We start from the raw sequence: 26,337 nt of genomic DNA on the forward strand, positions 1-26,337 counted from the left end.
AACAAGAAATTACGCTAGACAAACCAAAACTACCTCCAGGTGTTCCAAACACAGTTTCCAACGAATGGTGATGCAGAAAATGGTTTCACAGTTCCCGGGGTTAAGCAGGTTTGTTTGTAGGGAAAATCCGACCAGGGCGACGTGTACTTATTACACAATGCCCTGCGCGTTGCTGCAGGAACCTTGGTAAAACATATGCATAAATAGATGCTAGAAAACTAAAACTATTACAAAACTAAATTTAAGAATACCCTCGGGATATATTTCGAAAACAGTAAAGTATATGAAGCATGTGACAAAATATTGTGTCAAAAGCAAAATCTATTGGATTGAAGTCAAATGGGTTGTGCCATATTTAACCAAAATGTGTAACATATGACCTACATATGTTTGCTCGCTCCAAATGTATAACATACAAATATATATAGGTCATGCTACAAAAGTGTAACATGACCGTATATGCCCGCATAAAAATAAGTGAGACAAATTAACATGCATGGTTGGCTGCATGAATAGATTAGTACATAAATTATAACTCATGACTACATGCATGACTTGATGATGTGGCATAGTTGCATGAAGAGGAAAAATAGATAGTGGGCTGCAACTATTTAAGAATAGAGGATTAGCTGGCGCTAGAACCCAAGCACCCCCTACACCTCCTACCATCAATACCGGCGTTGTCGGTTGCGACTGCTGCTGTTGTTGTCATCCCCCCTCGGGCGCTTCGTACCGGACCCAGACCTACTTGATCCACCACTGCCTCCACCGCCACCGCTGCCGCCATGGCGTCCACTTTGCCGTGCCTGTGGCGGAGGAGATACGAAATGCTGATGCTGCCGCGCCTGGGGTGGAGGGGAAGCAAAATGTTGCTGTGCCCCAGGCTGTTGTCTGCCAAAGAGGAATGGAATATGTGTTCAGCATTGGAAATATCAGCCAGTCACCATAGCAGATGGACATACATGTCTAGTTTCATCAGCACCATTGAACAAAATGATACAACCTCCGTTCCTAGATAGAAGATGTTCTGGCAGTTTAATATTTAGAAACAGAGGGTGTACAAGTCTCTGTTTGCCGTAAAATGGCAAGAAGCCATAACTAGGCAAACGGAAATTTCTCTTCCCATTCCTCCACCAAGAGAGAGGCATATGCTTTACTGATGTTCTCTTCCTATGCATATCTTTGTTACTACTTTTAATGTGTACTGCATAGTTAAATGTAAAGAGTGCAAGCATGCATGCACAAACAGGAGAGCACCTTAGATTTTTTTTATTTCACAGGACTTGCATAAACAAGTCACGATAAAAATATCAGTCCCTGATGCAGTAGGGAGTCATCTACTCCCTATATCAGCTAATGAAAGAGTGTATATCATATGGTTTTCAGAAGAATAGATGGCAGTACTTACACAACATATACAAGACGGCCATCCGGTAGAAGCATTGGAACCATTGCTGCACCTGGAGGAGCACCGGGAGCATATAGTAGAGGCTGCAAAAGTTCCAACACATGTAACATTTAGCAAGTTTTCTCCCTTCCATGTATCTATGTATTACCAATTTACCACATGAAGCAGGCATCAGAAGATGTGATATACCTGTCCACCATAAGCAGGAGGTGCACCGTAAGCAGGAGGCGCGCCATAAGGATCTGGCCGTGGCATACCATATCCAAGTGGAGCATGGAGCAGCGGACCTCCTTTGGCACTAGGCACTGATACTGTATCATCCTTTTTATCGGCAGGAGGTTTTGCAAGTGAGCAGTCCAGGAGCTGACCTGTTAGAGAAGTATTTATGACCTTAAATGCACCAAACAAAACAAACAAGACATAGTACAACATTCCAACCAAAGGGTAAAGCTCACCGTCAAGCTCATATTTCTCTGTGCTCTTCACAGCCTTCATGGCCATGTGACGGTCCTTGAAGTGAACAAAACCATACCTATTATCATGACCATCTTTTGAAGGGGGGAGAACAATTTTTATAATTTCACCATGACGCTCAAACAGCTTTTTCAGCTGCCCTTGAGTAACATTCTTGGGCAGGTTTTTGACATATACAGATTTGACCTAAAACCATGAAATTGGAAGTTCATATAAGATATAATGAGAATTTAACAAGAAAAAAAGGGTAACATTTGTACATCAGATGTTTCAGGAACCTGTGAAGTAGAGCCTGTAGAGGTAGAATCACCATTCTTAGGATCTGCCCAGCTGACATTAGGAGCATTTGTATCTAGTTTGAAATTTGGCGCAGTCATCTTCTGCCTTGAATACTCAGCGCATGCATTATTATAGTATTCAACGAAACCATAACCCCGATTGCGATCTGTATGTGAGCCCTATAAAAACAGAATCTCTTTTAAGGGTTAAAAGGCTATCTGTGTGGGTGCACGATATAGTTGTGGAACTAGCCTAGTTATGATTATCAAAATCTTTACCTTAATGAGATCAACTTTTAATACTCCAGGACCAACTTCTTTCACTGCTTTTGTGAAATCATCATGTGACCAACTGTGAGGTACATTTCCAACAAACAGCTTGTTCTTAGCCTGGGAGGAAGAAACTTTTAGCCTCTTTCCCTGTTACGAGAAGCACATGACAAAGTTTAGTTAGCATAACAATTCAAAATGAAAAGGCTTACAGATGCAACTGGAACCGATATATATGCTCCACATACATGTAGTTTTAAATATCAGTATAATCATAGTGACAGTCATCCACAAAACTGTAATTTAAATGAATAAAAATTTACAATCAACAGCAAGATATGGCACTTCAAAGTTACTTCTTAACAAAACTATACGTTTAGTTTTCAAGTGTACAAAGAGCTTGTGCCCTGGTGTAGAGAAGTTAACCGTTTTTCATTCTTTTAAACAAAACTGTATTCTACACCTGGCTATCCAGGGAGGCATGGAGTACAGAAAATGACGTGTAATTATTTAAGCTTGTAATGTACTATGCTGATATGGCGATATCTATGAAATCAAGACTTAAGTGCATAAATAGGGGTATATTATGATCCATTGACTTGAGAACATGATAGTCAACTTTTATGATCAACGGAAACAAACCTTGAAAGTTGCATTGTTCAATTTCTCGATGGCCTTCAAAGCCAGATCGTTAGTTCTGAAAGTAACAAAAGCATATCCCCTACTATCTTTCTTGCCCAGCATTATTCTTACCTGCAGGAAAAAAGAGAATATGAATGCAGAAAAAACACATCAGAATGCTAACCCTAAGAGTAGACGGTACTCACTTCCACAACTTCGCCAATTGGTTCACATAGTTTCTTGAGATCTTCAGAAGATGCATCGCTGGAGATGCCCCCAACATATACTTCAGATCCATGAGGAGGAAGAGCAAGAAGTTCAGCATGCTTCTCTCGATCGCTCCCATCTTTGGCACCATCCTGCCGAGGAAGAGGAACACCTTCCGATTTACTGTCACTGTCATGACTAGCATCAGTTTCATCAAGAACTTCTCTTTCTTCAGGGTCTTCCTCCTCCTCCTCCTCTACCTCCTCTACTTCCTCTAAAATATCCTCATCCTCCTCCACCTCCTCCTCTACCTCCTCCTCAATTTCTTCATACTCAATTTCTTCCTCTTCTACCTCCTCCTCTTCATTATCATCAAACTCCAAGCACTCTTTTGGTTGAGCTGGTTCAGCATCCTCTGTTCTTCTAGGCATCTCGAAGAGCTCAAAGTTCCAAGGCAACTTTGGAAAGAGCAGAGGAGCCAAAAATATTGGGAGAGCAAATTGAGGACATGTGGATAGGACGAAAAACAACAGAAACAACTAGAACAATTGGTATGCAATGATATCAACTTGGATGTATCCATAGGTGCCAAACGGGATAGCATGGAATTGCTTAAGGGACAAACGAAGAAATTGCGTATGGCCAGGATGATACCGGGAGGTTCTCAAGAACACGGTCCCGAACAAGCACAGAGAAGAAAACAAAGAGTATACAAATGATGGCCAAGACGATGCAATTGGAAGTGTAACCAACGGGCTGATGGTTTAATTGAAATCCATGAAATGGATGGAAGGAAAAGAAGAAAAAAGACAGGAAAAAAAACACTATGAGAAGTAGATAACAACGTATATAATAGTAGCATCTAGGGTAAACCAAACTCTAGTAAATATAGCATGGAGCTGGTCAAGAATCTGACCAGTTAGAAAGATAAATACGTAGATTCGAATGTAATTCTTCTACAGAGACTAGTTAATTCTGCAAATGATTGGGCAAAAGCATGTGTGTGGGGGGGGGGGGGGGGGGGGTACACTGCAGCGGGATATGCTAGGATGTCCATTATCGCAAGTAAAGCGAGTGGCCATACAGATTGGATAAAGCAATCGACGCAAAAGGACACGTCCTTTTCGCCCAGGTTCATGCCACTAGGGCGTCTGCCCAAGCTGGACAAACACAAGCAGAGAAATCGAAGCAGCAAGCCCACGCCTTTTACCAGTTGAACCAACCGCAACAAGGGGATTTCACGAGGTATTCCTATAGACAGTCGTCGGCGACTTGGCGCCTCTGCCGCAGCAGAGAACCGAAATCGCGACCGAATCGGAGGCCGGGACAAGCTAGCGCGACGGGGCTTACGAGAGATGGCGCATGGGAAGAAAGTGGCCGCGAGGAACCGGAGAAATAGACAGATCTCTTGGCGAGTTTACCTCCTATATCGGTGAACGGAATCTGGCAGGGGGTGGAGCCGCCGGCGAAGGGTGGGTGGGGGAGGTCAGCTTAGCCCTAGCTAGAGGAGGAGGAGGAAGAAGAGCAGGGCGAGGTGGCGGCTCATTTAGAGAGGAACTTGCAGTCTGGCCCTCACTCTTTTCCGTCATCACACTCTCATCCCTGAGATCTCGCGAACCGTCCGATCCTGCGCTGACTGGGCCAGCACCGTTGATCTGCCTGCCTCCGGACCGGAGAGCCACGGGCCTGCGGCCTAGCTGCGTGGGTCATGCCAGTTTCTGCCGGCCCGTTTTGAGGCCCATCCTAGGTGGTTTTCTTCCTCCGGCCGCCCTCTCCCGCGAGCGCCGCCGTCTCTCTCCATCCACTCTCGCTCCCCTCCCCTCCCAGCCTAATCGAGCCAAGCCAAGCCAAGCCGCAGCCTGAGCTGAGAGGCAGGAATGGGGTGGAAGGCCGCGGAGAAGCTCATCAGGCACTGGAAGATCCTCCGCGGCGACAACGTACGCGACATCTCGAGAGATCCTCCTCTTGCTGCTCTCCTTGCTCTCGAGAGATCTCCTGAAATCTCCTTTTCTCTCTCTCTCTGAATTTGGCGCCAGGTGATGATCATAAGGGGCAAGGACAAGGGGGAGAGCGGGCTGATCAAGCGGGTCATCCGCTCGCAGAATCGCGTCATCGTCGAGGGAAAGAATCTGGTAATAGTATAATCGTCTGCACAGCTATCCACTCTTCCTTCCTCCTCTCGCGATTGCTTCGGATTCAGTGCTACTCTTTGGTGTCATGGGAGTGTCAATTTGCGTATCTTTGACAAGCTGTATGCAATGTGATGATACGTGCTCTGGGTGCTGCACGCACTACAGGTGTTTGTCGAAATTCCCACTGCACTCAAAGTGAATGGGGAACTTGTCTGTCTTAATTCCGCACGCTAATTCTTCAGGGCTAAGGCTAGTGTTGTAGCTGCTATGCTGCGCCTGCACAGATGTTATTTGGTGATTACTGCAGCAGAGGATTTTTGTTTCCCTTCAATTTTTATGAATGATGAGATAAAACTATACTGCCCACAAAATATAATTATAATATCTGTATTAATATAAGTCTGTAATAAATAGTAAATGAGAATCTAACTCTTCCCATCGCATACTGTGCATCCATAACGACATAAGAATACCAGAAGTACAAAATGAGCACATATTACTCGTAGGATGTTTGCCTAAGTGCATCATCATATGTATGATGGAGATCGGCTTTATGGTCAAATCTTGGACAAGTCAGGCAATACAAGTGTCACCTAAGGCGTGTTTGAAAGCCTGGAGGTTAGGCCTAATTCATTAAAATGGTAGGGAAAGGGGACCAAAACAACCCCGGCAAGATCTGTTGCAATATTGTCTGTGCCTATCTACCTTTGAGTGGTTAGCATATACAGTACCATATATTTTCCTTTCCTGGGCATGTTGGTGTCTACCAAGTCGTTGCAGTGCTATACGTACTTATGCTACAATGTTCCTCACCTCGTCACATGCTTTACTTTTAGTTAATTGTCAATGACGATGAGATACCATAAAAAACTGACAATAAGTTCGTGCGATGTTTTGCTGGATTTTTACATGTCCTAAACCCATAACAAACAAATGCTGAATGCCTCAGTTAGATAAATGCAGATTAATTTGAATATGGTGAGGAAGTGGCTGTAGTGAATATTGAACAGGAATTGTGAACTGCACAATGTTTGTCTTTCTAAATCTTTGTATATATACTGTAAGATGTTGCATGTTTATGGGGGATACTGGGTAACTGGACAACTGCAACCAACAAACTTAGTAATTGTGGATACTGGGTACTTAGTTGCATGTTTATGTGTTTCTCTTGCATTGAAAAGTCACTTAGTAATTGTGTGCTCACATATTTTCAGGTTAAGAAACATATTAAGCAAGGAGAAGGGCATATAGGCGGGATCTTCTCAGTTGAAGCTCCACTTCATGTTTCAAATGTACAAGTAATTGATCCAGTCACCGGGTAGGATACTTATCTTTTGATACCGTTATTTTCTAGAGATACATCTTTTATTTGTCTACATTCTAAAATATCTATTTGTCTGCAGGAAGCCATGCAAGACTACATACAAGTATTTGGAAGATGGGACTAAAGTAAGGGTCTCTAGGGGAATGTATGCGTCTGGTGCTGTCATACCTCGGCCAGAAATTTTGAAGGAGAGAAAAAAGCCGAGACCCACATCTCGTATGTTCATGTTCCATAACCAGATCCTTTTTGCTCATTATTAGTTGCTTTTGAAGTGCATGATTATACTGTTTAGAGAAGAATTAACTGACTTGTTATACTGCAATTGTTTGTGGACATCTGAATTCTTCATGATGCCAATCTCCACTTAATACGACTTTTTTTTTCATAATTTCGTCTCGTGTTGCTGGAATTTTCTTGTTCTGGAAGACTATGTTTTATGTTCCGGATCTGCGATAGTCTACTGTAGGTGCTTCTGCTAATGATGTTTGACTTGTTTGCTGCATTCTATATTTTATAAAGACTTTGACAGGCATGATAAAATTAGTTCAACAATAGTAAAGAGTGCAGAATAAATTGTGATGTTTCATGCTGTTCGTTGACAACGGTTGGAGAAAAAGAACAAGTCGGTTTTGTGAATAACAAACGAAATGCCGTAGAAATTTCCTGTACTTTTGTGTGGGGAGTACCTACCCACTAGTTGGCATGCGATGTATTGCATTGCTATATGAGCATCTGCTCATGAATACACGTCTATTTTGTAATTGGACTAATTTTCTTTGACTGATGCAGATGGCCCAAAGGATACACCAATTGAGGATGTGCTGGAGAAGACCTATGATGCCAAAGCTGGAATTGGTATGCCTGATCTATGAGAGGAGACGTCCACCATTGCTGAGAGTGAAAGAAAAAGAATTGGGCATATATGTGATCTATCCGTCCTAGCTAAAAGATAGTTTATTATGTCAGCTGTTCACGAATAAAACTAGCATCCGTGTTGTCTTTGCCAGCATCTCATGTGTTTCCAGAAATCTGTCCCTCAAGACCCTAAATGTTTGTCCCTGAACGGTAGATTCTACCACGGAAGTCCATGAATGCTGGCAAATAGAATTGTTTGATTGTACGAGAGAAACCCCCAAAAAGTACTGTGTGAGCCAGGCTGCTAGTTTATCAAGATCAGATATTGAGTTTTACTGTAATTTCTTTGTTTTCCAGCATGGTCCCTGAAGTTAACTGAATATGTGAGCGCAAAAACAAAAAAGAAAAAGAAAATAAAGTTGTTCATATATACTTCATCTGTTTCTAAATATAAGACATTTTAGAGATTTCACTATAAACTACATATGGACAAGACGTGTTTTAAAGCATAGATTTACTCATTCTTTTTGAACGTAGTCTATAGAAAAATATCTAAAATGCCTTTATATTTAGGAAGGGAGGGAGTATGTCGTGCCACCCAACCACCCACTCTCCAGCTTATATATTAGCAAGCTAGGAGCCACGACACTGTGTCTATTACAGTACAGTACAAGCTTCAGTCTCAGACTGCAGTTAGAGTGAAGAGTCTACCATTACCAACCAAAGGAAGCTACTCATCACAGGACAGGAGGGAAGCCTTCTTGTTCATCTCAGCTCTTCCAACCGTCTCCATCACCACAAGGTGCTCATGTCCTCCTCCTCATCGCCATCTTCTTGGATGGCCTTGCCTTCTGCGTCTTCCGTCTCCTCTGGCGCTATTTCAATCACGTCATCCAAGAACCTCATGAAGTCCTCGTCCTCCTCCTCGTCGCCATCTTTTTGGATGATCTTGCCGCCTACGCCTTCCGTCTTCTCTGGCAACACCTTGTCGTCCGTGTAGTCATTGCAGGCCTTTTGTTGGATCGTCCTCTTGTGGACTCCTTGCTGGATCGTGGTCTGGCTCTGGCCCTCTGCCATTGATCCAAGATCGGCCGCCTTGTCCTTGGTCGCCTGGCGCTGAGGCAGCGGCGCCGGCAAGAAGTTCGGCTGCTGCGGAGGACACCAGGACGGTCGCTTTGCCGGCTCCCACGACAGGATGGACGCCGGCTTCACCGCGGGACGTGTGTGAGCCGGAGCGAGAGCAGCAGCACGCATCCTCTTGGGGTGCGGCGGCTCGGCGATGGGAGGGGCTGGCCTCTTGGGCGCCTGCTGCTGCGTGGTGACGGGCGGAGGGACCGTGACGCGACGTTGCTGTTGCCCCGACGAAAGATCAAGGAAGCGCGGCGTCGCTGGCTTCTCGATCACTTGCTGCGGTCGTGCTTGTGGACGCGGTGGCGCGGCCATGATCATGATGCCGGGTTCTTGAACTCTGTCTCTGATGCGATGGTCTCCTGTTGCAGTCGCAGAGGACCACATTGGTGCAGGAGGCTTCTTCATCCCGGCCGGCGCCTGGGTGGTCGCGGGAACCTGTTCCTGTGGACGGCGCGGCTGCTGCGGCACGGCGACGGCCATGGCGGATCTTTGAGTTCCACGGACAAGCAGGTGATCCGCTGCAGCAGATTGTTGAAGCGCGACGGATCCCGGCTTGACGCTGGGAGAGACGTAGAGCCTGCACAGGATGCGCTCCTCCTTGCCGTCATCGAGGAGGGCGTATTGGTCGAATCCGCGGCAGTGGTACTCGTCCATGAGCCACTCGGACTTGCCGCTCTGGCCCTTGTACGCGTAGCGAAGCTTCTCGTGGTACCCGATCGTCTCGCCGGCGCTGTTCTTGACCTCCGTCTTGGTACTCGTGACCCAGCTACCGGCGCCGGCGGTGCGCTTCATCCTGAAGCCCGTCCCGGCTTTCTGCCGCCTGCAGGTGGTGAAGAAGAACCGGTGGTGGGTGTTGGGAAGGCGGGGCCACGCGGCGGCGAGATCCTTTGGCTCCGACTTGTAAACCTCGGCGTGATGGATGATTCCGGCGGTGTCAGGCAGCGGCTGGCCGAGGAGCCATGGCACCAGGTACGCAGCAATCGCCTGCTCCTCCGTCGGGTTGAAGCGCATACCCAAGCTTAGCGCATGGTAGGGGTCCGTCATTGTTCCTCAGGTTTCGCCGGCTGCTGGGCGATCAGCGATTTGGAGCAAGGAAAGGAAGCTAGGTCAGCGGGCCATGCGTATGGGAAGGCGGATGTTGGCTACCTATATATACTACTGTAGTATGGGAGTGAGTACGTGGTGTATATGGAAACAAACTACTCCATCCTTCATGATGCGATGATTCCGATCCCGACACAAACGCGGTACTATTGACAAACGAAAAAAATGTGTGATGCCACCCGAGTGTCCCGGACTCGCCGTACCCTTTTATCTTTTTTTTAGGGAGTGATATGCGCCGGCCCAAACTTTCGGCCTGGCCGCGCGCGGGCCGCAGGATCTACCAACCCCGCGTGTCCGCACCGTTGGATCCGCATGCAACATTTTTCCTCATATGCACCAATTTTTTTCAACGGTTGCAACAAAAAACAAAATTTGTAGAAAAAAAATATTTGCGTGATCGTAGAAAAAAACGAAGCTAATGGTACGTGGTAGCAAAAGTCAAACGCCGGTTGTAGCAAATATTTACGTGACTTGTATGCAACATTTTTCCTCGGGTCGCTCGTGTGGGCGGCAAGGGGGGAGAAACCTAGCCGCCGCTAGCGCAGATCCATCGGCCCTCTCCCCTCGACGCCGTCGGGGAGCTCGTCGGGCAAAGCCCGCCCAGTTCGGCGACGGGGGGGGGGGGGGGGGGCATTTCTTCCTCCTGTCGAAGCTCCGGCGGGCTGCTCATCTCGGCGGGATCCAGGACACCCCACACGCGTCGGCGCGCGCATGGGCCAGGGTGGTTGTGCTCAAGCGCATGGAGGCGCGCATACGCGGCGCAGCAAGGCTTTGTCGGGGAAGCGGCAGATCTGGTGGCTCCGAGGAGGGTGGCTACGCGGCGACGGCCCGGGGGCCGACGTTGGAGGGAGTGTGGTGGCACGCAAGTGCTGCGACGCGCGAGGCTCGCTGCAGGGAGGTTCTACACGCGCGTCAGGGGTGCAAGGGGGCAGTCTGGTGTAGGGAGACCTGGATATGCCAGATCTACTGGTGCTGGCGGCCCGGGAGGGGAACTGCCGGCTGCTGGTCGTGCCCGAACGCCGCTTGTTGGAGCAGGGAGGCTCCAGCTGCGGCTGGATGCGGGGTGCAGGACCCGATCTGGTCTCTGCAGGCCCGTACTCGAAAGGCTTGCTAGTGGCCCTTCACAGCGGTGGTGTGCTTGCTATGTGGGGGTGCGCGGTCCAATGGAGGTGCGAGTCGACCTCGGCCTGCTGCGCGGGAGTGGCTGCTTGGGTGGAAGCCTGGCTGGTGCTGACCGGTCGACGACAACGACGCCTACGGGCGTCACTATCCTCCTTGGAGGCGTCATTGGGAATCTAACAATGTGTTCTTACGGATCAAGTCCTTTGGGTGAAAGCCCAGATCCTGCTGTAGGGTCGGGCGGTGGCGTCGTCTTCAAAGTCGTTCTCCTCTTTAGGGCACCGTCTTGAAGACTTTTGTGGCAACGATGATGGTGGTGAGCAAGTACTTTGGTGCTTCCTACGACTGGACGTGCACGGTGGCTTATGTGGCAACAATGATGGTGGTGAGCAATATCGGAGGCGTGGCCTTGGTCCTGGTAGCCGACTCTTCTTCTCCGACGTGTCCTGGGAGTGCCTCGACTATGTGTTGCTGTGAAGTCGAAGCCGCAGTGAGGGGTCGGTGGTATACGATGACACGTGACAGACGGTTCGTTCGGTGACCCGTCCTGAAGGCAACCTTGCCTTGTTTTCCATCGTTGTTCACCGTTGGAGTCGGAGTTGCGATGCCTAGTATGGTTTGTTTGGAGTGTTGGGATGCAGCTATTAGGGCTACTATTTTTATTTTTCTTTGATCTTTGGATCTTTTGGTTCTAGGACGTTACCATCTTATTGTTTTCTGTTGCTTTCTGCTATTATCAATGAACGCCAGCAATGCTACGGCTATCGCCCTATGGTACAACCTACACCTGCAAGAAGGATTAAGGGCTATCGAGGAATGCACATCCACACTTGAATAGATGTCGCGGCCGCCCTCGAATGACTAGACATGGGCAAAAACATCATCTGGATCCGTCGCCGCAGAAAGACTCTACCCTCTCACCCTGGTTCAGAGGGTGTCACACTAGCAAACGACATATCGGTTCTCCCTAGAACCCAGATAAATGGCACCCAAGTTGCCAATGAGAAGAAACTGGAACAACATCAACAAGCCCAGACCACAATACTCAGGAGCACCATCATAGTCTCTGGCTTCGCCACACCGTTGAACGAGAGCAGTCGGCCGAGGTCACGGAAGCAAGGACCTGCACGAAGAAATAGCACCAAACAAAGAGCTAGAAGCATGACTCGCTAGAGCACATTTATCCCACCAAATTGGCGTACCGTAGTCACCGCAGAGGGGAGCCCAAACCCGTCTCGCCCAGTCACGAGGGCGCCAATCCTCGGGCGACCATGGTAGGGAGCCGCCATACATGCAGCCAATGAAAAGGTGCCGAAGAGAAAGACCTAGCACGCGCCCGCCGCCTCTCAGGGAATCCATGATTAGGGGGTCCTTGGGCCGGACTCTATGGCATGTTCGACCATTGGCAGACGTGTTGGATTCAAGATGGACTCTTTCAAAGACTTGACGTGTAAACAAAGGAGATGTAGTAATCGACATATTCCTTCTGTGTTGTAACCGACCTTGTGTTAACCCCGACACCCCAGGCATCTATATAAGCTTGGGGGTCGTAGCTCGTAGGACACATCCAATTCATTACGATTAGGGTTAGACCACAAAATCGATCTCGCAGTAGATCAACTCTGTACTCTGTACTATCTCATCAATAACAACAAGAGAAGGACGTAGGGTTTTACCTCCATCAAGAGGGCCCGAATCTGGATAAAATACTGTCCCCGTTGTCTCTTGTTACCCATCGACCCTAGATCCACAGTTCCCTACTCAACATCGACTGGTTTTGACACTGACATTGGTGCTTTCATTGAGATCTCCGTTGTAGGATCACGAGAAGGATCGATGGCTCGCATCATCGTCGGCAACAAAATCCGCACCGGGGATATCTTTGTCCCTGGGCAGATCTTCGCATTCAGCAGCGTTGTTGAAAGGGCGTGGATGTCATCTAGAGGGGGGTGAATAGGAGCTTTAAAATAGTTATGGTTTAGGCTTGAACAAATGCGGAATAGAACTAACGTTTAATTTTTCAAGAACAAAACCTAAAATAACTAGGCTCACCTATGTGCACCAACAACTTATGCTAAGCAATATAGAAAACTAAGTTATAGCAAGATATATAACGAGAAACAATATGGCTATCAGAAAGTAAAGTGCATAAGTAAAGGTCTCGGGTAAGAAATAACCGAGGAACGCAGAGCCGATGATGTATCCTGAAGTTCACACCCTTGCGGGTCCTAATCTCCGTTTGGAGGGGTGTGGAGGCACAATGCTCCCCAAGAAGCAACTAAGGCCACCGTAATCTCCTCACTCCCTTGCACAATGCAAGATGTCATCATTCCACTAAGGGACCCTTGAGGGTGGTCACCGAACCCGTACAAATAAGGTTTGGGCAATCTCCACAACTTAATTGGAGGCTCCCAACAACACCACGAAGCTTCACCATAATGGATTGTGGCTCCGAGATGATTTCAAATTCCCAGGGCAATCTCCACAACCTAATTGGAGACCACGACGCTTGCCCGGAGCTTTACACCACAATGACTGAGCTCCGAGGCACCACCAGGGAACTAGGACGCCAAAGCACCCAAGAAGAAAACGCTCTAGGGTACTAAGCACCCAAGAGTAATAAGCTTCTCAAACTTCACTTCCACGTATCACCGTGGAGAACTCAAACCGATGCAACTAATGCAATGGCAAGAACACATGAAGTGGTCAAGTCCCTCACACTCAAATCCCTCCACAACAACGAAATCTATGGAGGAATATGAGAGGAAGAACAAGGAGCTCACAAAGAACTCCAAGATCAAGATCCAAGGGGTTCACCTCACATAGAGGAGAAAGTGATTGGTGGAAATGTGAATCTAGATCTCCTCTCTATTTTCCCTCAATAACTAGCAAGAATCATTGGAGGGATTGAGAGTTAGCAAGCTCAAAGAAGGTTAACAATGGGGGAAGAACATGAGCTCAATCGATAAGAGACCATTGGGGAAGAAGACCCCCTTAATAGGTCCCTCGAAATCCAACCGTTATGCACTAAGTCCGCGCACAAGCGGTTGTACCGCGCAGGGGAGCGGTACTTCCGCTCGCAACGGTACTACCGCCATGCAGAGAGCGATACTTCCTCTCAACAAGGACAAAGGGACCGTAGACGCCAGAAGAAAAAACTAAGCAAAAGTGAGGACAGAAGGGGAGGGCGGCAGTATCATTGGAGTGGTACTACCACTCCTCCCCAAGCGGTACTTCCGCTCAAATTAGAAAAAGCATCAAAGAAGCCAGAAGAAAATACAAGCGGAAGTGAGGCCGGACCTGGAGGGCGGTAGTACTGCTGAGGTGTACTACTGCTCTTCAGCGCGGTACTTCCTCTTTGAGAGAGAAAACCTGTCGTGTCACTAAAGCTGCCATAACTTTCGCGTATGAGCTCCGAATTGAGCAAACTCAAGCTTGTTGAAAAGAACACGACAAGTACTATCCAATGATATAGAGATGAACTCGACATGTTATCTTAAGAGCATGCAGTTATGAAAATGCCAATGATATAGAGATGTGAAACCTCTATGAATGAAGAACCGGCAAAAACTCCAACATCAAAAACATCATAGAAGATGCACATGAACTCCATTTTCGATGAACTCGGGCTTGTCATGAAGATGACCATAAGCTCAAGAAATCACAAAAGAGAATCACCATACAAGTGTTGGGGAATATCGCATGGGAAACAAAAATTTTCCTACGCGCACGAAGACCTATCATGGTGATGTCCATCTACGAGACGGGATGAGTGATCTACGTACCCTTGTAGATCGCACAGCAGAAGCGTTAGTGAACGCGGTTGATGTAGTGGAACATCCTCACGTCCCTCGATCCGCCCCGCGAACAATCCCGCGATCAGTCCCACGATCTAGTACCGAACGGACGGCACCTCCGCGTTCAGCACACGTACAGCTCGACGATGATCTCGGCCTTCTTGATCCAGCAAGAGAGACGGAGAGGTAGAAGAGTTCTCCGGCAGCGTGACGGCGCTTTGGAGGTTGGTGATGACCTTGTCTCAGCAGGGCTTCGCCCGAGCTTCACAGAAACGCGATCTAGAGGAAAAACCGTGGAAAAGTCGTCTCAAATCAGCCCTAAAACCTCCGTATATATAGGTGGGAGGGAGGGGACCTTGCCTTGGGGCTCAAGGAGCCCCAAGGGGGTCAGCCGAGTCCAAGGGGGGAGGACTCCCCCCCAAACCGAGTTGGACTTGGTTTGGTGGGAGGGAGTCCCCCTTCCTTCCCACCTCCTCCCCTTTTTTTTTTCTTTTCTCTTGATTTTCTCTTTTTGGCGCATAGAGCCCTTTTGGGCTGTCCCACCAGCCCACTAAGGGCTGGTGTGCCACCCTCAAGGCCTATGGGATTCCCCGGGGTGGGTTGCCCCCCCCCCCCCCCCGGTGAACTCCCGGAACCCATTCGTCATTCCCGGTACATTCCCGGTAACTCCGAAAACCTTCCGGTAATCAAATGAGGTCATCCTATATATCAATCTTCGTTTCCGGACTATTCCGGAAACCCTCGTGACGTCCGTGATCTCATCCGGGACTCCGAATCCGAACAACATTCGGTAACCAACCATATAACTCAAATACGCATAAAACAACGTCGAACCTTAAGTGTGCAGACCCTGCGGGTTCGAGAACTATGTAGACATGACCCGAGAGACTCCTCGGTCAATATCCAATAGCGGGACCTGGATGCCCATATTGGATCCTACATATTCTACGAAGACCTTATTGTTTGAACCTCAGTGCCAAGGATTCATATAATCCCGTATGTCATTCCCTTTGTCCTTCGGTATGTTACTTGCTCGAGATTCGATCGTCAGTATCCGCATACCTATTTCAATCTCGTTTACCGGCAAGTCTCTTTACTCGTTCCGTAATACAAGATCCCGTAACTTACACCAAATCACATTGCTTGCAAGGCTTGTGTGTGATGTTGTATTACCGAGTGGGCCCCGAGATACCTCTCCGTCACACGGAGTGACAAATCCCAGTCTCGATCCATACTAACTCAACGAACACCTTTGGAGATACCTGTAGAGCATCTTTATAGTCACCCAGTTACGTTGCGACGTTTGATACACACAAAGCATTCCTCCGGTGTCCGTGAGTTATATGATCTCATGGTCATAGGAAAAAATACTTGACACGCAGAAAACAGTAGCAACAAAATGACACGATCAACAGGCTACGTCTATTAGTTTGGGTCTAGTCCATCACATGATTCTCCTAATGATGTGATCCCGTTATCAAGTGACAACACTTGCCTATGGCCAGGAAACCTTGACCATCTTTGATCAACGAGCTAGTCAACTAGAGGCTTACTAGGGACAGTGTTTTGTCTATGTATCCACACAAGTATTGTGTTTCCAATCAATACAATTATAGCATGGATAATAAACGATTATCATGAACTAAGAAATATAATAATAACTAATTTATTATTGCCTCTAGGGCATATTTCCAACAGTCTCCCACTTGCACTAGAGTCAATAATCTAGTTCACATCACCATGTGATTCCAACGAATCCAACACCCATATAGTTATGGGGTCTGATCACGTCTTGCTCGTGAGAGAGGTTTTAGTCAACGGTTCTGAAACTTTCAGATCCGTGCGTTCTTTACAAATCTTTATGTCATCTTATAGATGCTGCTACTACGTGCTATTCGGAAATGCTCCAAATATCTACTCTATTATATGAATCCGTTTCACTACTCATAGTTATTCGGATTAGTGTCAAAGCTTGCATCGACGTAACCCTTTACGACGAACTCTTTAACCACCTCCATAATCGAAAAAAATTCCTTAGTCCATTAGTTACTAAGGATAAATTTCGACCGCTGCTAGTGATTCAATCATGGATCACTCTCTGTACCTCTCAACATACTTTGAGTCAAGGCACACATCAGGTGCGGTACACAGCATGGCATACTTTAGATTCTACGGCTAAGGCATAGAAGACGACCTTCGTCTATTTTCTCTTTATTCTGCCGTGGTCAGGTTTTGAGTCTTACTCAAATTCACACCTCACAACGCAACCAAGAACTCCTTCTTTGCTGATCTATTTTGAACTCTTCCAAAAACTTGTCAAGGCATGCATCTTGTTGAAACTTCTATTAAGCACTTTCGATCTATCTCCATAGATCTTTGATGCTCAACGTTCAAGTAGCGTAATCCAGGTACTCCTTTGAAAACTTCTTTCAAACAACCTTGTATGCTTTACAGAAATTCTACATTACTTCTGGTCCACAATATGTCAACCACATATACCTATCAGAAATTCTATAGTGCTCCCACTCACTTCTTTGGAAATACAAGTTTCTCATAAACCTTGTACAAACCCAAAATCTTTGATCATCTCATCAAAGTGTATATTCCAACTCCGAGATGCTTGCACCAGTCCATTGAAGGATCACTGGAGCTTGCATACTTGCTAGTATCTTTAGGATCGACAAAACCTCCTGGTTGTATCACATACAATGTTTGCTCAAGGAAACCGTCGAGGAAACAATGTTTTGACATCCTACGTGCAATATTTCATAAATAATGCATCAACAACTAACATAATTCTAACAGACCATTAGCATCGCTACGAGTGAGAAAGTCTCATCATAGTCAACTGTTTGATCTTGTCGAAAACATCTCTGCGACAAGTCGAGCTTTTCTTAATAGTGACTTATCACCATCATCGTCTGTTTTCCTTTAAAGATCCATCTTTACTCAATAGTCCTATGACCATCAAGTAATTCTTCCCAAAGTATATACTTTGTTTTCACACATGGATCCTCTCTCGGATTTCATGGCTTCCAGCCATTTGTCGGAATCTGGGCCCACCATCGCTTTCTCCATAACACGTAGGTTCACTGTTGCTCAACAACATGACCTCCAAGACAGGGTTATCGTACTACTCTGCAGCAGTACGCGACCTTGTCGACCTACGAGGTTTGTAGTAACTTGATTCGAAGCTCAATGATCACCATCATCAGCTTCCACTTCAATTGGTGTAGGCGCCACAGGAACAACTTCCTGCGCCCTGCTACACACTGGTTGAAGTGATGGTTCAATAACCTCATCAAGTTCTACTACCCTCCCACTCAATTCTTTCGAGAGAATCCTTTCCTCGAGAAAGGATCCGTTTCTAGAAACAAACACTTTGCTTTCGGATCTGAGATAGGAGATGTACCCAACTGTTTTGGATACCCTATGAAGAAGCATTTATCCGCTTTGGGTTCGAGCTTATCAGACTGAAACTTTTTCACATAAGTGTCGAAACCCCAAACTTTCAAGAAACGACAATTTAGATTTCTCTAAACCTCAGTCTATACTGTGTCATCTCAACGGAAATACGCGGTGCCCTATTTAAAGTGAGTGCGGTTGTCTCTAATGCATAACCCATAAACGATAGTGGTAATTCGATAAGAGACATCATAGTATGCACCATACCAAATAGTGCGTGGCTATGACGTTCAGACACATCATCACACTATGATGTTCGAGGTGGCATGAACTGCGAAACAATTTCCACATTGTCTTAACTGCGTACCAAACTCGTAACTCAGATATTCATTTTCATGATCATATCGTAGACAGTTTATCCTCTTGTTACGACGAACTTCACTCTGAAACGGAATTGAACTTTTCAACATTTCAGACTTGTGATTCATTAAGTAAATACTCCTGTATCTACTCAAATCGTCAGTGAAGTAAGAACATAATGATATCCACTGCGTGCCTTAGCACCCATTGGACTGCATACATCAAAATGTATTACTTCCAACAAGTTACTATCTAATCTCATCTCAATGAAAACAAGGCCTTGCTCATGTGGTATGATTTGCATGTCACTAGTGATTCGAAATCAGGTGAGTACAAAGATCCATCAGCATGGAGCCTCTTCATGCAATTTATACTAACATGACTCAAGCGGCAGTGCCACAAGTAAGTGGTACTATCATCATCAACTCGTATCTTTTGGCACCAATATCATGAACATGTGTAACACTACAATCGAGATTCAATAAACCATTGAAGGTGAATATTCAAGAAAATAGAGTAACCATTATTCTCTTTAAATGAATAATCGTATTGCAATAAACACGATCCAATCATGTTCATGTTTAACGCAAGCACCAAATAACAATTAGTTAGGTTTAACACCAATCCCGATGGTAGAGGGAGTGTGCGACGTTTGATCATATCAACCTTGGAAACACTTCCAACACGTATCGTCACCTCGCCTTTAGCTAGTCTCCGTTTATGTCGTAGCTTTCATTTCGTGTTACTAATCACTTAGCAACCGAACCGGTATCCAATACCCTCATGCTACTAGGAGTACTAGTAAAGTACACATCAACATCATGTATATCTAATATACTTCTCTTGACTTTTGCCAGCCTTCTTATCTACCAAGTATCTAGAGTTGCTCCGCCTCAGTGACTGTTCCCCTCATTACAGAAGCACTTAGTCTCGGGTTTGGGTTTAATCTTGGGTCTCTTCATTAGTGCAGCAACTGTTTTGCCGTTTCACGAAGTATCCCTTCTAGCCCTTGCCTTTCTTGAAACTTAGTGGTTTTACAAACCATCAACTATTGATGCTCCTTCTTGATTTCTACTTTCGTAGTGTCAAACATCGCGAATCGCTCAAGGATCATTGTATGTATCCTTGATATGTTATAGTTCATCACGAAGCTCTCACAACTTGGTGGCAGTGACTTTGGAGAACTATCACTATCTCATCTGGAAGATTAACTCCCACTTGATTCAAGCGATTGTCATACTCAGACAATCTGAGCACACGCTCAACGATTGAGCCTTTCTCCTTTACTTTGTGGACAAAGAATCTTGTCGGAGGTCTCGTACCTCTTAACAAGGGCACAAGCATGAAATCACAATTTCATCTCTTTAGAACATCACTTATGTTCCGTGACGTTTTACAATGTTTTCGGCGCCTTGCTTCTAAGCCATTAAGTATTTTGCACTGAACTATCGTGTAGTCATCAGAAACGTGTATGTCGGATGTTCATAGCATCCACAGACGACGTTCGAGGTGCAGCACACCGAGTGGTGCATTAAGGACATGATCCTTCTGCGCAGCAACGAGGACAATCCTCGGTTTTACAGACCCAGTCTGCAAAGTTTTGCTACTATCAATTTTCAACTAAATTTTCTCTAGGAACATATAAAAACAGTAGAGCTATAGCGCAAGCTACATCGTAATTCGCAAAGACCATTAGACTATGTTCATGACAATTAGTTCGATTAATCATATTACTTAAGAACTCCCACTCAAAAAGTACATCTCTCTAGAGTGGTACATGATCCAAATCCACTATCTCAAGTCCGATCATCACGTGAGTCGAGAATAGTTTCAGTGGTAAGCATCTCTATGCCAATCATATCAACTATACGATTCATGCTCGACCTTTCGATCTCATGTGTTCCGAGGCCATGTCTGCACATGCTAGGCTCGTCATTCTTAACCCGAGTGTTCCGCGTGCACAACTGTTTTGCACCCGTTGTAGGTGAACGTTGAGTCTATCACACCCGATCATCACGTGGTGTCTCGAAACGACGAACTGTAGCAACGGTGCACAGTCGGGGAGAACACAATTTCGTCTTGATATTTTAGTGAGAGATCACCTCATAATGCTACCGTCGTTCTAAGAAAAATAAGGTGCATAAAAGGATTAACATCACATGCAATTCATAAGTGACATGATATGGCCATCATCACGTGCTTCTTGATCTCCATCACCAAAGCACCGGCACGATCTTCTTGTCACCGGCGTCACACCATGATCTCCATCATCATGATCTCCATCAACGTGTCGCCATCGGGGTTGTCGTGCTACTCATGATATTACTACTAAAGCTACGTCCTAGCAAAATAGTAAACGCATCTGCAAGCACAAACGTTAGTTATAAAGACAACCCTATGGCTCCTGCCGGTTGCCGTACCATCGACGTGCAAGTCGATATTAACTATTACAACATGATCATCTCATACATCCAATATATCACATCACATCATTGGCCATATCACATCACAAGCATACCCTGCAAAAACAAGTTAGACGTCCTCTAATTTTGTTGTTTGCATGTTTTACGTGGTGACCATGGGTATCTAGTAGGATCGCATCTTACTTACGCAAACACCACAACGGAGATATATGAATTGCTATTTAACCTCATCCAAGGACCTCCTCGGTCAATTCCGATTCAACTAAAGTTGGAGAAACTGACACCCGCCAGTCATCTTTGAGCAACGGAGTTACTCGTAGCGATGAAACCAGTCTCTCGTAAGCGTACGAGTAATGTGGGTTCGAGCCGCTTCGATCCAACAATACCGCGGAATCAAGAAAAGACTAAGGAGGGCAGCAAAACGCACATCACCGTCCACAAAAACTTTTGTGTTCTACTCGAGAAGACATCTACGCATGAACCTAGCTCATGATGCCATTGTTGGGGAACGTCGCATGGGAAACAAAAAATTTCCTACGCGCACGAAGACCTATCATGGTGATGTCCATCTACGAGAGGGGATGAGTGATCTACGTACCCTTGTAGATCGTACAGAAGAAGCGTTAGTGAACGCGGTTGATGTAGTGGAACGTCCTCACGTCCCTCGATCCGCCCCGCGAACAATCCCGCGATCAGTCCCACGATCTAGTACCGAACGGACGGCACCTCCGCGTTCAGCACACGTACAGCTCGACGATGATCTCGGCCTTCTTGATCCAGCAAGAGAGACGGAGAGGTAGAAGAGTTCTCCGGCAGCGTGACGGCGCTTCGGAGGTTGGTGATGACCTTGTCTCAGCAGGGCTCCGCCCGAGCTCCGCAGAAACACGATCTAGAGGAAAAACCGTGGAAAAGTCGTCTCAAATCAGCCCTAAAACCTCCGTATATATAGGTGGGAGGGAGGGGACCTTTCCTTGGGGCTCAAGGAGCCCCAAGGGGGTCGGCCGACTCCATGGGGGGAGGACTCCCCCCCCCCAAACCGAGTTGGACTTGGTTTGGTGGGAGGGAGTCCCCCTTCCTTCCCACCTCCTCCCCCTTTTTTATCTTTTCTCTTGATTTTCTCTTTTTGGCGCATAGAGCCCTTTTGGGCTGTCCCACCAGCCCACTAAGGGCTGGTGTGCCACCCTCAAGGCCTATGGGCTTCCCCGGGGTGGGTTGCCCCCCCCCCCGGTGAACTCCCGGAACCCATTCGTCATTCCCGGTACATTCCCGGTAACTCCGAAAACCTTCCGGTAATCAAATGAGGTCATCCTATATATCAATCTTCGTTTCCGGACTATTCCGGAAACCCTCGTGACGTCTGTGATCTCATCCGGGACTCCGAACAACATTCGGTAACCAACCATATAACTCAAATACGCATAAAACAACGTCGAACCTTAAGTGTGCAGACCCTGCGGGTTCGAGAACTATGTAGACATGACCCGAGAGACTCCTCGGTCAATATCCAATAGCGGGACCTGGATGCCCATATTGGATCCTACATATTCTACGAAGACCTTATCGTTTGAACCTCAGTGCCAAGGATTCATATAATCCCGTATGTCATTCCCTTTGTCCTTCGGTATGTTACTTGCCCGAGATTCGATCGTCAGTATCCGCATACCTATTTCAATCTCGTTTACCGGCAAGTCTCTTTACTCGTTCCGTAATACAAGATCCCGTAACTTACACTAAGTCACATTGCTTGCAAGGCTTGTGTGTGATGTTGTATTACCGAGTGGGCCCCGAGATACCTCTCCGTCACACGGAGTGACAAATCCCAGTCTCGATCCATACTAACTCAATGAACACCTTTGGAGATACCTGTAGAGCATCTTTATAGTCAACCAGTTACGTTGCGACGTTTGATACACACAAAGCATTCCTCCGGTGTCCGTGAGTTATATGATCTCATGGTCATAGGAACAAATACTTGACACGCAGAAAACAGTAGCAACAAAATGACACGATCAACATGCTACGTCTATTAGTTTGGGTCTAGTCCATCACATGATTCTCCTAATGATGTGATCCCGTTATCAAGTGACAACACTTGCCTATGGCCAGGAAACCTTGACCATCTTTGATCAACGAGCTAGTCAACTAGAGGCTTACTAGGGACAGTGTTTTGTCTATGTATCCACACAAGTATTGTGTTTCCAATCAATACAATTATAGCATGGATAATAAACGATTATCATGAACTAAGAAATATAATAATAACTAATTTATTATTGCCTCTAGGGCATATTTCCAACAACAAGAACCAAGAAAGATGATGCAAGGATGCAAATGGTTTGAGCTCTCAAGGAACGATATGATCAAGCTACTCACTTGATAGCCCCCCTTGATAGTACGGTAATCTATCCTATAATCCAGTCTCCCAACTACCACCATGAGACTATTAAAATTGAAAACCTATCAAGGGGAAAACCTATACCTTGCACATAGTACACTTGAGTTGGATGATGACCCTCTTGACTTCCTCAAGATGGACCACCTTTCTTGGTTGCGTAGGCTCGATGAAGACTAGTTGATTGCTCCCTCATACTCCACTATGGGTGAGCCACTCTTCAGCACACCTTCACAAGTCCATTGCCACCACAATGGAAGACAAGCTTCAAGCATGATTTCTTCGTGATGCTCCACTTGAACTTGCACACCGCAATCTTGATGACGATCACCACTTGACGTCATCCTCCATGGGTTGTATGAGATCTTCCTCTTGAGGCAAGCCCATGGAAACACACCTAACCCCACAAACAACTCTCACGAAGACCACGGGTTAGTACACAAAGCGTAATGTACAATGCTTACCATACCATGGGATCACTTGATCCTCGATACATCTTGTACTCTTTGTGTGTTGATCAACTTGATTCACTCTTTGACTTAGTCTTGATCAACCTTGTGTCTTTAAGACCAATCTTTTGATAAAACCTTGAATACCACCTTGGTCATCATATAAACTCCTTGAAACCAACAAATGGACTTCAAGAAGTGCCTATGGACAAATCCTTCAAATATAACTCAAGGCAACCATTAGTCCATAGGGATTGTCATCAATTACCAAAACCACATATGGATAAATTTGTGTTGCATGCCGATCCCGCTGGTCCCCTGGACCAGGTCGGGAGTTTCGCCCCAATTGTGAGATTCGTTTCAGGAACTTGGAGTTCGTTGCCGATCCCCAGGTCGGGAGTTTCGTCCTAGTTATGAGTTTCGGTTGGGAACTTGGAGTTCCTAGACGCTTACTCCGGATACTATCAAATAAAGATGAAGGAATTTGATCAGGCGGCAACCGCTTTCATCACTCCTTATGGGCCATTCTGCTTCAACACAATGTCATTTGGGTTTAAAAAAACTGGTGCCACATATCAACGCATGATTCAAACATGTTTAGAAACACAAATTGGCAAGACAGTTGAGGCATATATGGACGATGTGGTCATCAAAACCAAACACATTAGCCAACTACTGGACGACCACTGGCAAACTTTCAACAATCTCCGACAATACGACATACGAATCAACCAAGAGAAGTGTGTATTCGGTGTCCCTGTAGGTAAACTTCTCGGATTCATCGTCTCTCATAGGGGAATAGAGGCCAATCCGACGAATATCTGAGCCCTATCCCAATTGGCGACCCCAACGGAGTTGAAACATGTCCAAAAACTGGCAGGTTGCATGGCGGCGTTAAGCCACTTTATCTCCCACCTCGGCGAAAAGGCATTGTCACTCGATCGCCTTCTTAAAGAACCAAAAACTTCGAGTGGACCAAAGAGGCAACAACGGCCCTAGAAGAAATCAACACATTGTTGGCCAGCAACCCAATACTGATAGCACCCACAACAGGGGAGCCAATGCTATTGTACATATCGGCTACGAACCAGGTTGTCAGCGCAGTATTCATGGTCAAACGCGAAGCGGCATACCACAAATTACAGGTACAGAAGCCAGTCTACTATGTGTCTGAAGCCCTCACCCCGTGCAAGACTCTCTACCCTCACTACCAAAATATAGCCTATACCGTCTTCATGGCATCACACAAGCTCCAACACTACTTTCAAGAGTGTTCGGTAACGGTAACATGTGAGATAAACTTGAATGATATAATCAACGATAAGGACGCCACTAGATGCATATCTAAATGGGTCATAGAGCTATTACCCTTTGAAATTGTATACAACTCACGTCGAACTATTAAATCTCAGGTGTTGGCTGACTTTCTAGTAGAATGGACGGAAGTCGAAATCCCTAAAAGAGTATAGCACATACTCCCATTGGACGATGTGCTTTGACAGCTCCAAGACGCTAGTTGGACTGGGGGCTAGTGTTATACTTAGATCCCCCACTGGCAACAACATTTGATACATTCTACAAATCATGTATACCGATTCCAATAATGCGGTCGAATACGAAGCTCTACTACATGGATTAAGAATGGCAACCTCAATGGGTGTACAAAGGTTGGAGGCACGAGGAGACTCGAACCTCACTATCTCCCAAATCAATGGTGAATTTGATGCCAAAAATCCAAAGATGGCAGCTTATCAAAATGATGTCCTCAAAATATCGGCTCGGCTCGAAGGCTTAAAGTTCCATCACATCCCTAGGGACAATAATCATGCCGCTGATATCCTCGCTCGCTTGGGCGCCAAATGTGACCCTGTCCCTACAAATACCTTCTTGGAATGCTTAAGCCTTCCGTGGTATGGCACGACGAGCATGGGTATATTGAAACCACAAAGGAGGAGCATAGTGCTCCCCCTACACTTGAGCCAGATGATGACACCGTTGGTGGATCCGCATTAGAGGAAACACTCTCAGCTCATAAGATCAGGGCTATAATTTCACCATGGACCGAACCTTTTCTGGCTTACTTCCATCGTTAGGAACTCCCCGATAGCTAGAATGAAGCAAGATGGGTAGTTCGCGATCCAAATCTTACAAGGTTCATGAATGGGAACTTTATAGAAAAAGCACTACTGGTGTCCTCGAGCGATGCATATACGAAGAGGAAGGTAAACAACTCTTGGCTGAAATACATGCAAGTATGGGTGGCCATCATGCGACGGCTAGAGCCCTTGTAAGCAAGACGTTTCGAGCTGGTTTCTTTTGGCCAACAGCTCGAGCGGACGCTCATGCGCTTGTCCAACATTGTGTTGGTTGTCAACTCTTTGCAAACTAGAGCCACATGCCTGCAACGGCTCTTTGGACAATACCGATCACTTGGCCGTTCATGGTCTCGGGGATGGATATGGTGGGGCCTCTGAAAGGAGGATCGAAGAAAAAAAGTACTTACTGGTTATGGTTGATAAATTCACAAAGTGGATCGAAGCCAAATCGGTAACTTCTGCCAAATCCGGGCTGGCCATTGAGTTTATATC

The 26,337-nt window shown here is 46.2% G+C and overlaps 2 protein-coding genes across 3 annotated transcripts; one reads left to right on the plus strand and one right to left on the minus strand.

Moving 5' to 3' along the window:
* Positions 1–329: 329 nt before the first annotated feature.
* On the minus strand, positions 330–4,762 carry LOC123448184 (heterogeneous nuclear ribonucleoprotein Q-like). 2 transcript variants are annotated; one of them, XM_045124995.1, is made up of 10 exons: positions 4,680–4,762; positions 3,913–4,014; positions 3,258–3,716; positions 3,073–3,183; positions 2,440–2,580; positions 2,161–2,340; positions 1,864–2,068; positions 1,598–1,776; positions 1,409–1,491; positions 330–891 (listed from the first exon to the last, which is right to left on the minus strand). In XM_045124995.1, the coding sequence occupies exons 3-10, from the start codon at positions 3,687–3,689 to the stop codon at positions 669–671; spliced, it is 1,554 nt and encodes a 517-aa protein (XP_044980930.1). In that variant the 5' UTR covers positions 3,690–3,716; positions 3,913–4,014; positions 4,680–4,762; the 3' UTR covers positions 330–668. The 2 variants fall into 2 exon arrangements, with proteins under 2 accessions (XP_044980930.1, XP_044980929.1); XM_045124994.1 differs by lacking the exons at positions 3,913–4,014; positions 4,680–4,762 and having other exon boundaries at positions 1,598–2,068.
* A 229-nt stretch (positions 4,763–4,991) lies between these two features.
* LOC123448185 (50S ribosomal protein L24) lies at positions 4,992–7,910 on the plus strand. Its single transcript, XM_045124997.1, has 5 exons — positions 4,992–5,195; positions 5,295–5,390; positions 6,605–6,708; positions 6,794–6,930; positions 7,504–7,910. Exons 1-5 carry the CDS (start codon positions 5,136–5,138, stop codon positions 7,584–7,586), a joined length of 480 nt encoding a protein of 159 aa, XP_044980932.1. The 5' UTR covers positions 4,992–5,135; the 3' UTR covers positions 7,587–7,910.
* The last annotated feature ends 18,427 nt before the right edge of the window (positions 7,911–26,337 follow it).

This window comes from Hordeum vulgare, chromosome 4H (assembly GCF_904849725.1).
Source record: "Hordeum vulgare subsp. vulgare chromosome 4H, MorexV3_pseudomolecules_assembly, whole genome shotgun sequence".
Classification (NCBI taxonomy): domain Eukaryota; kingdom Viridiplantae; phylum Streptophyta; class Magnoliopsida; order Poales; family Poaceae; genus Hordeum; species Hordeum vulgare.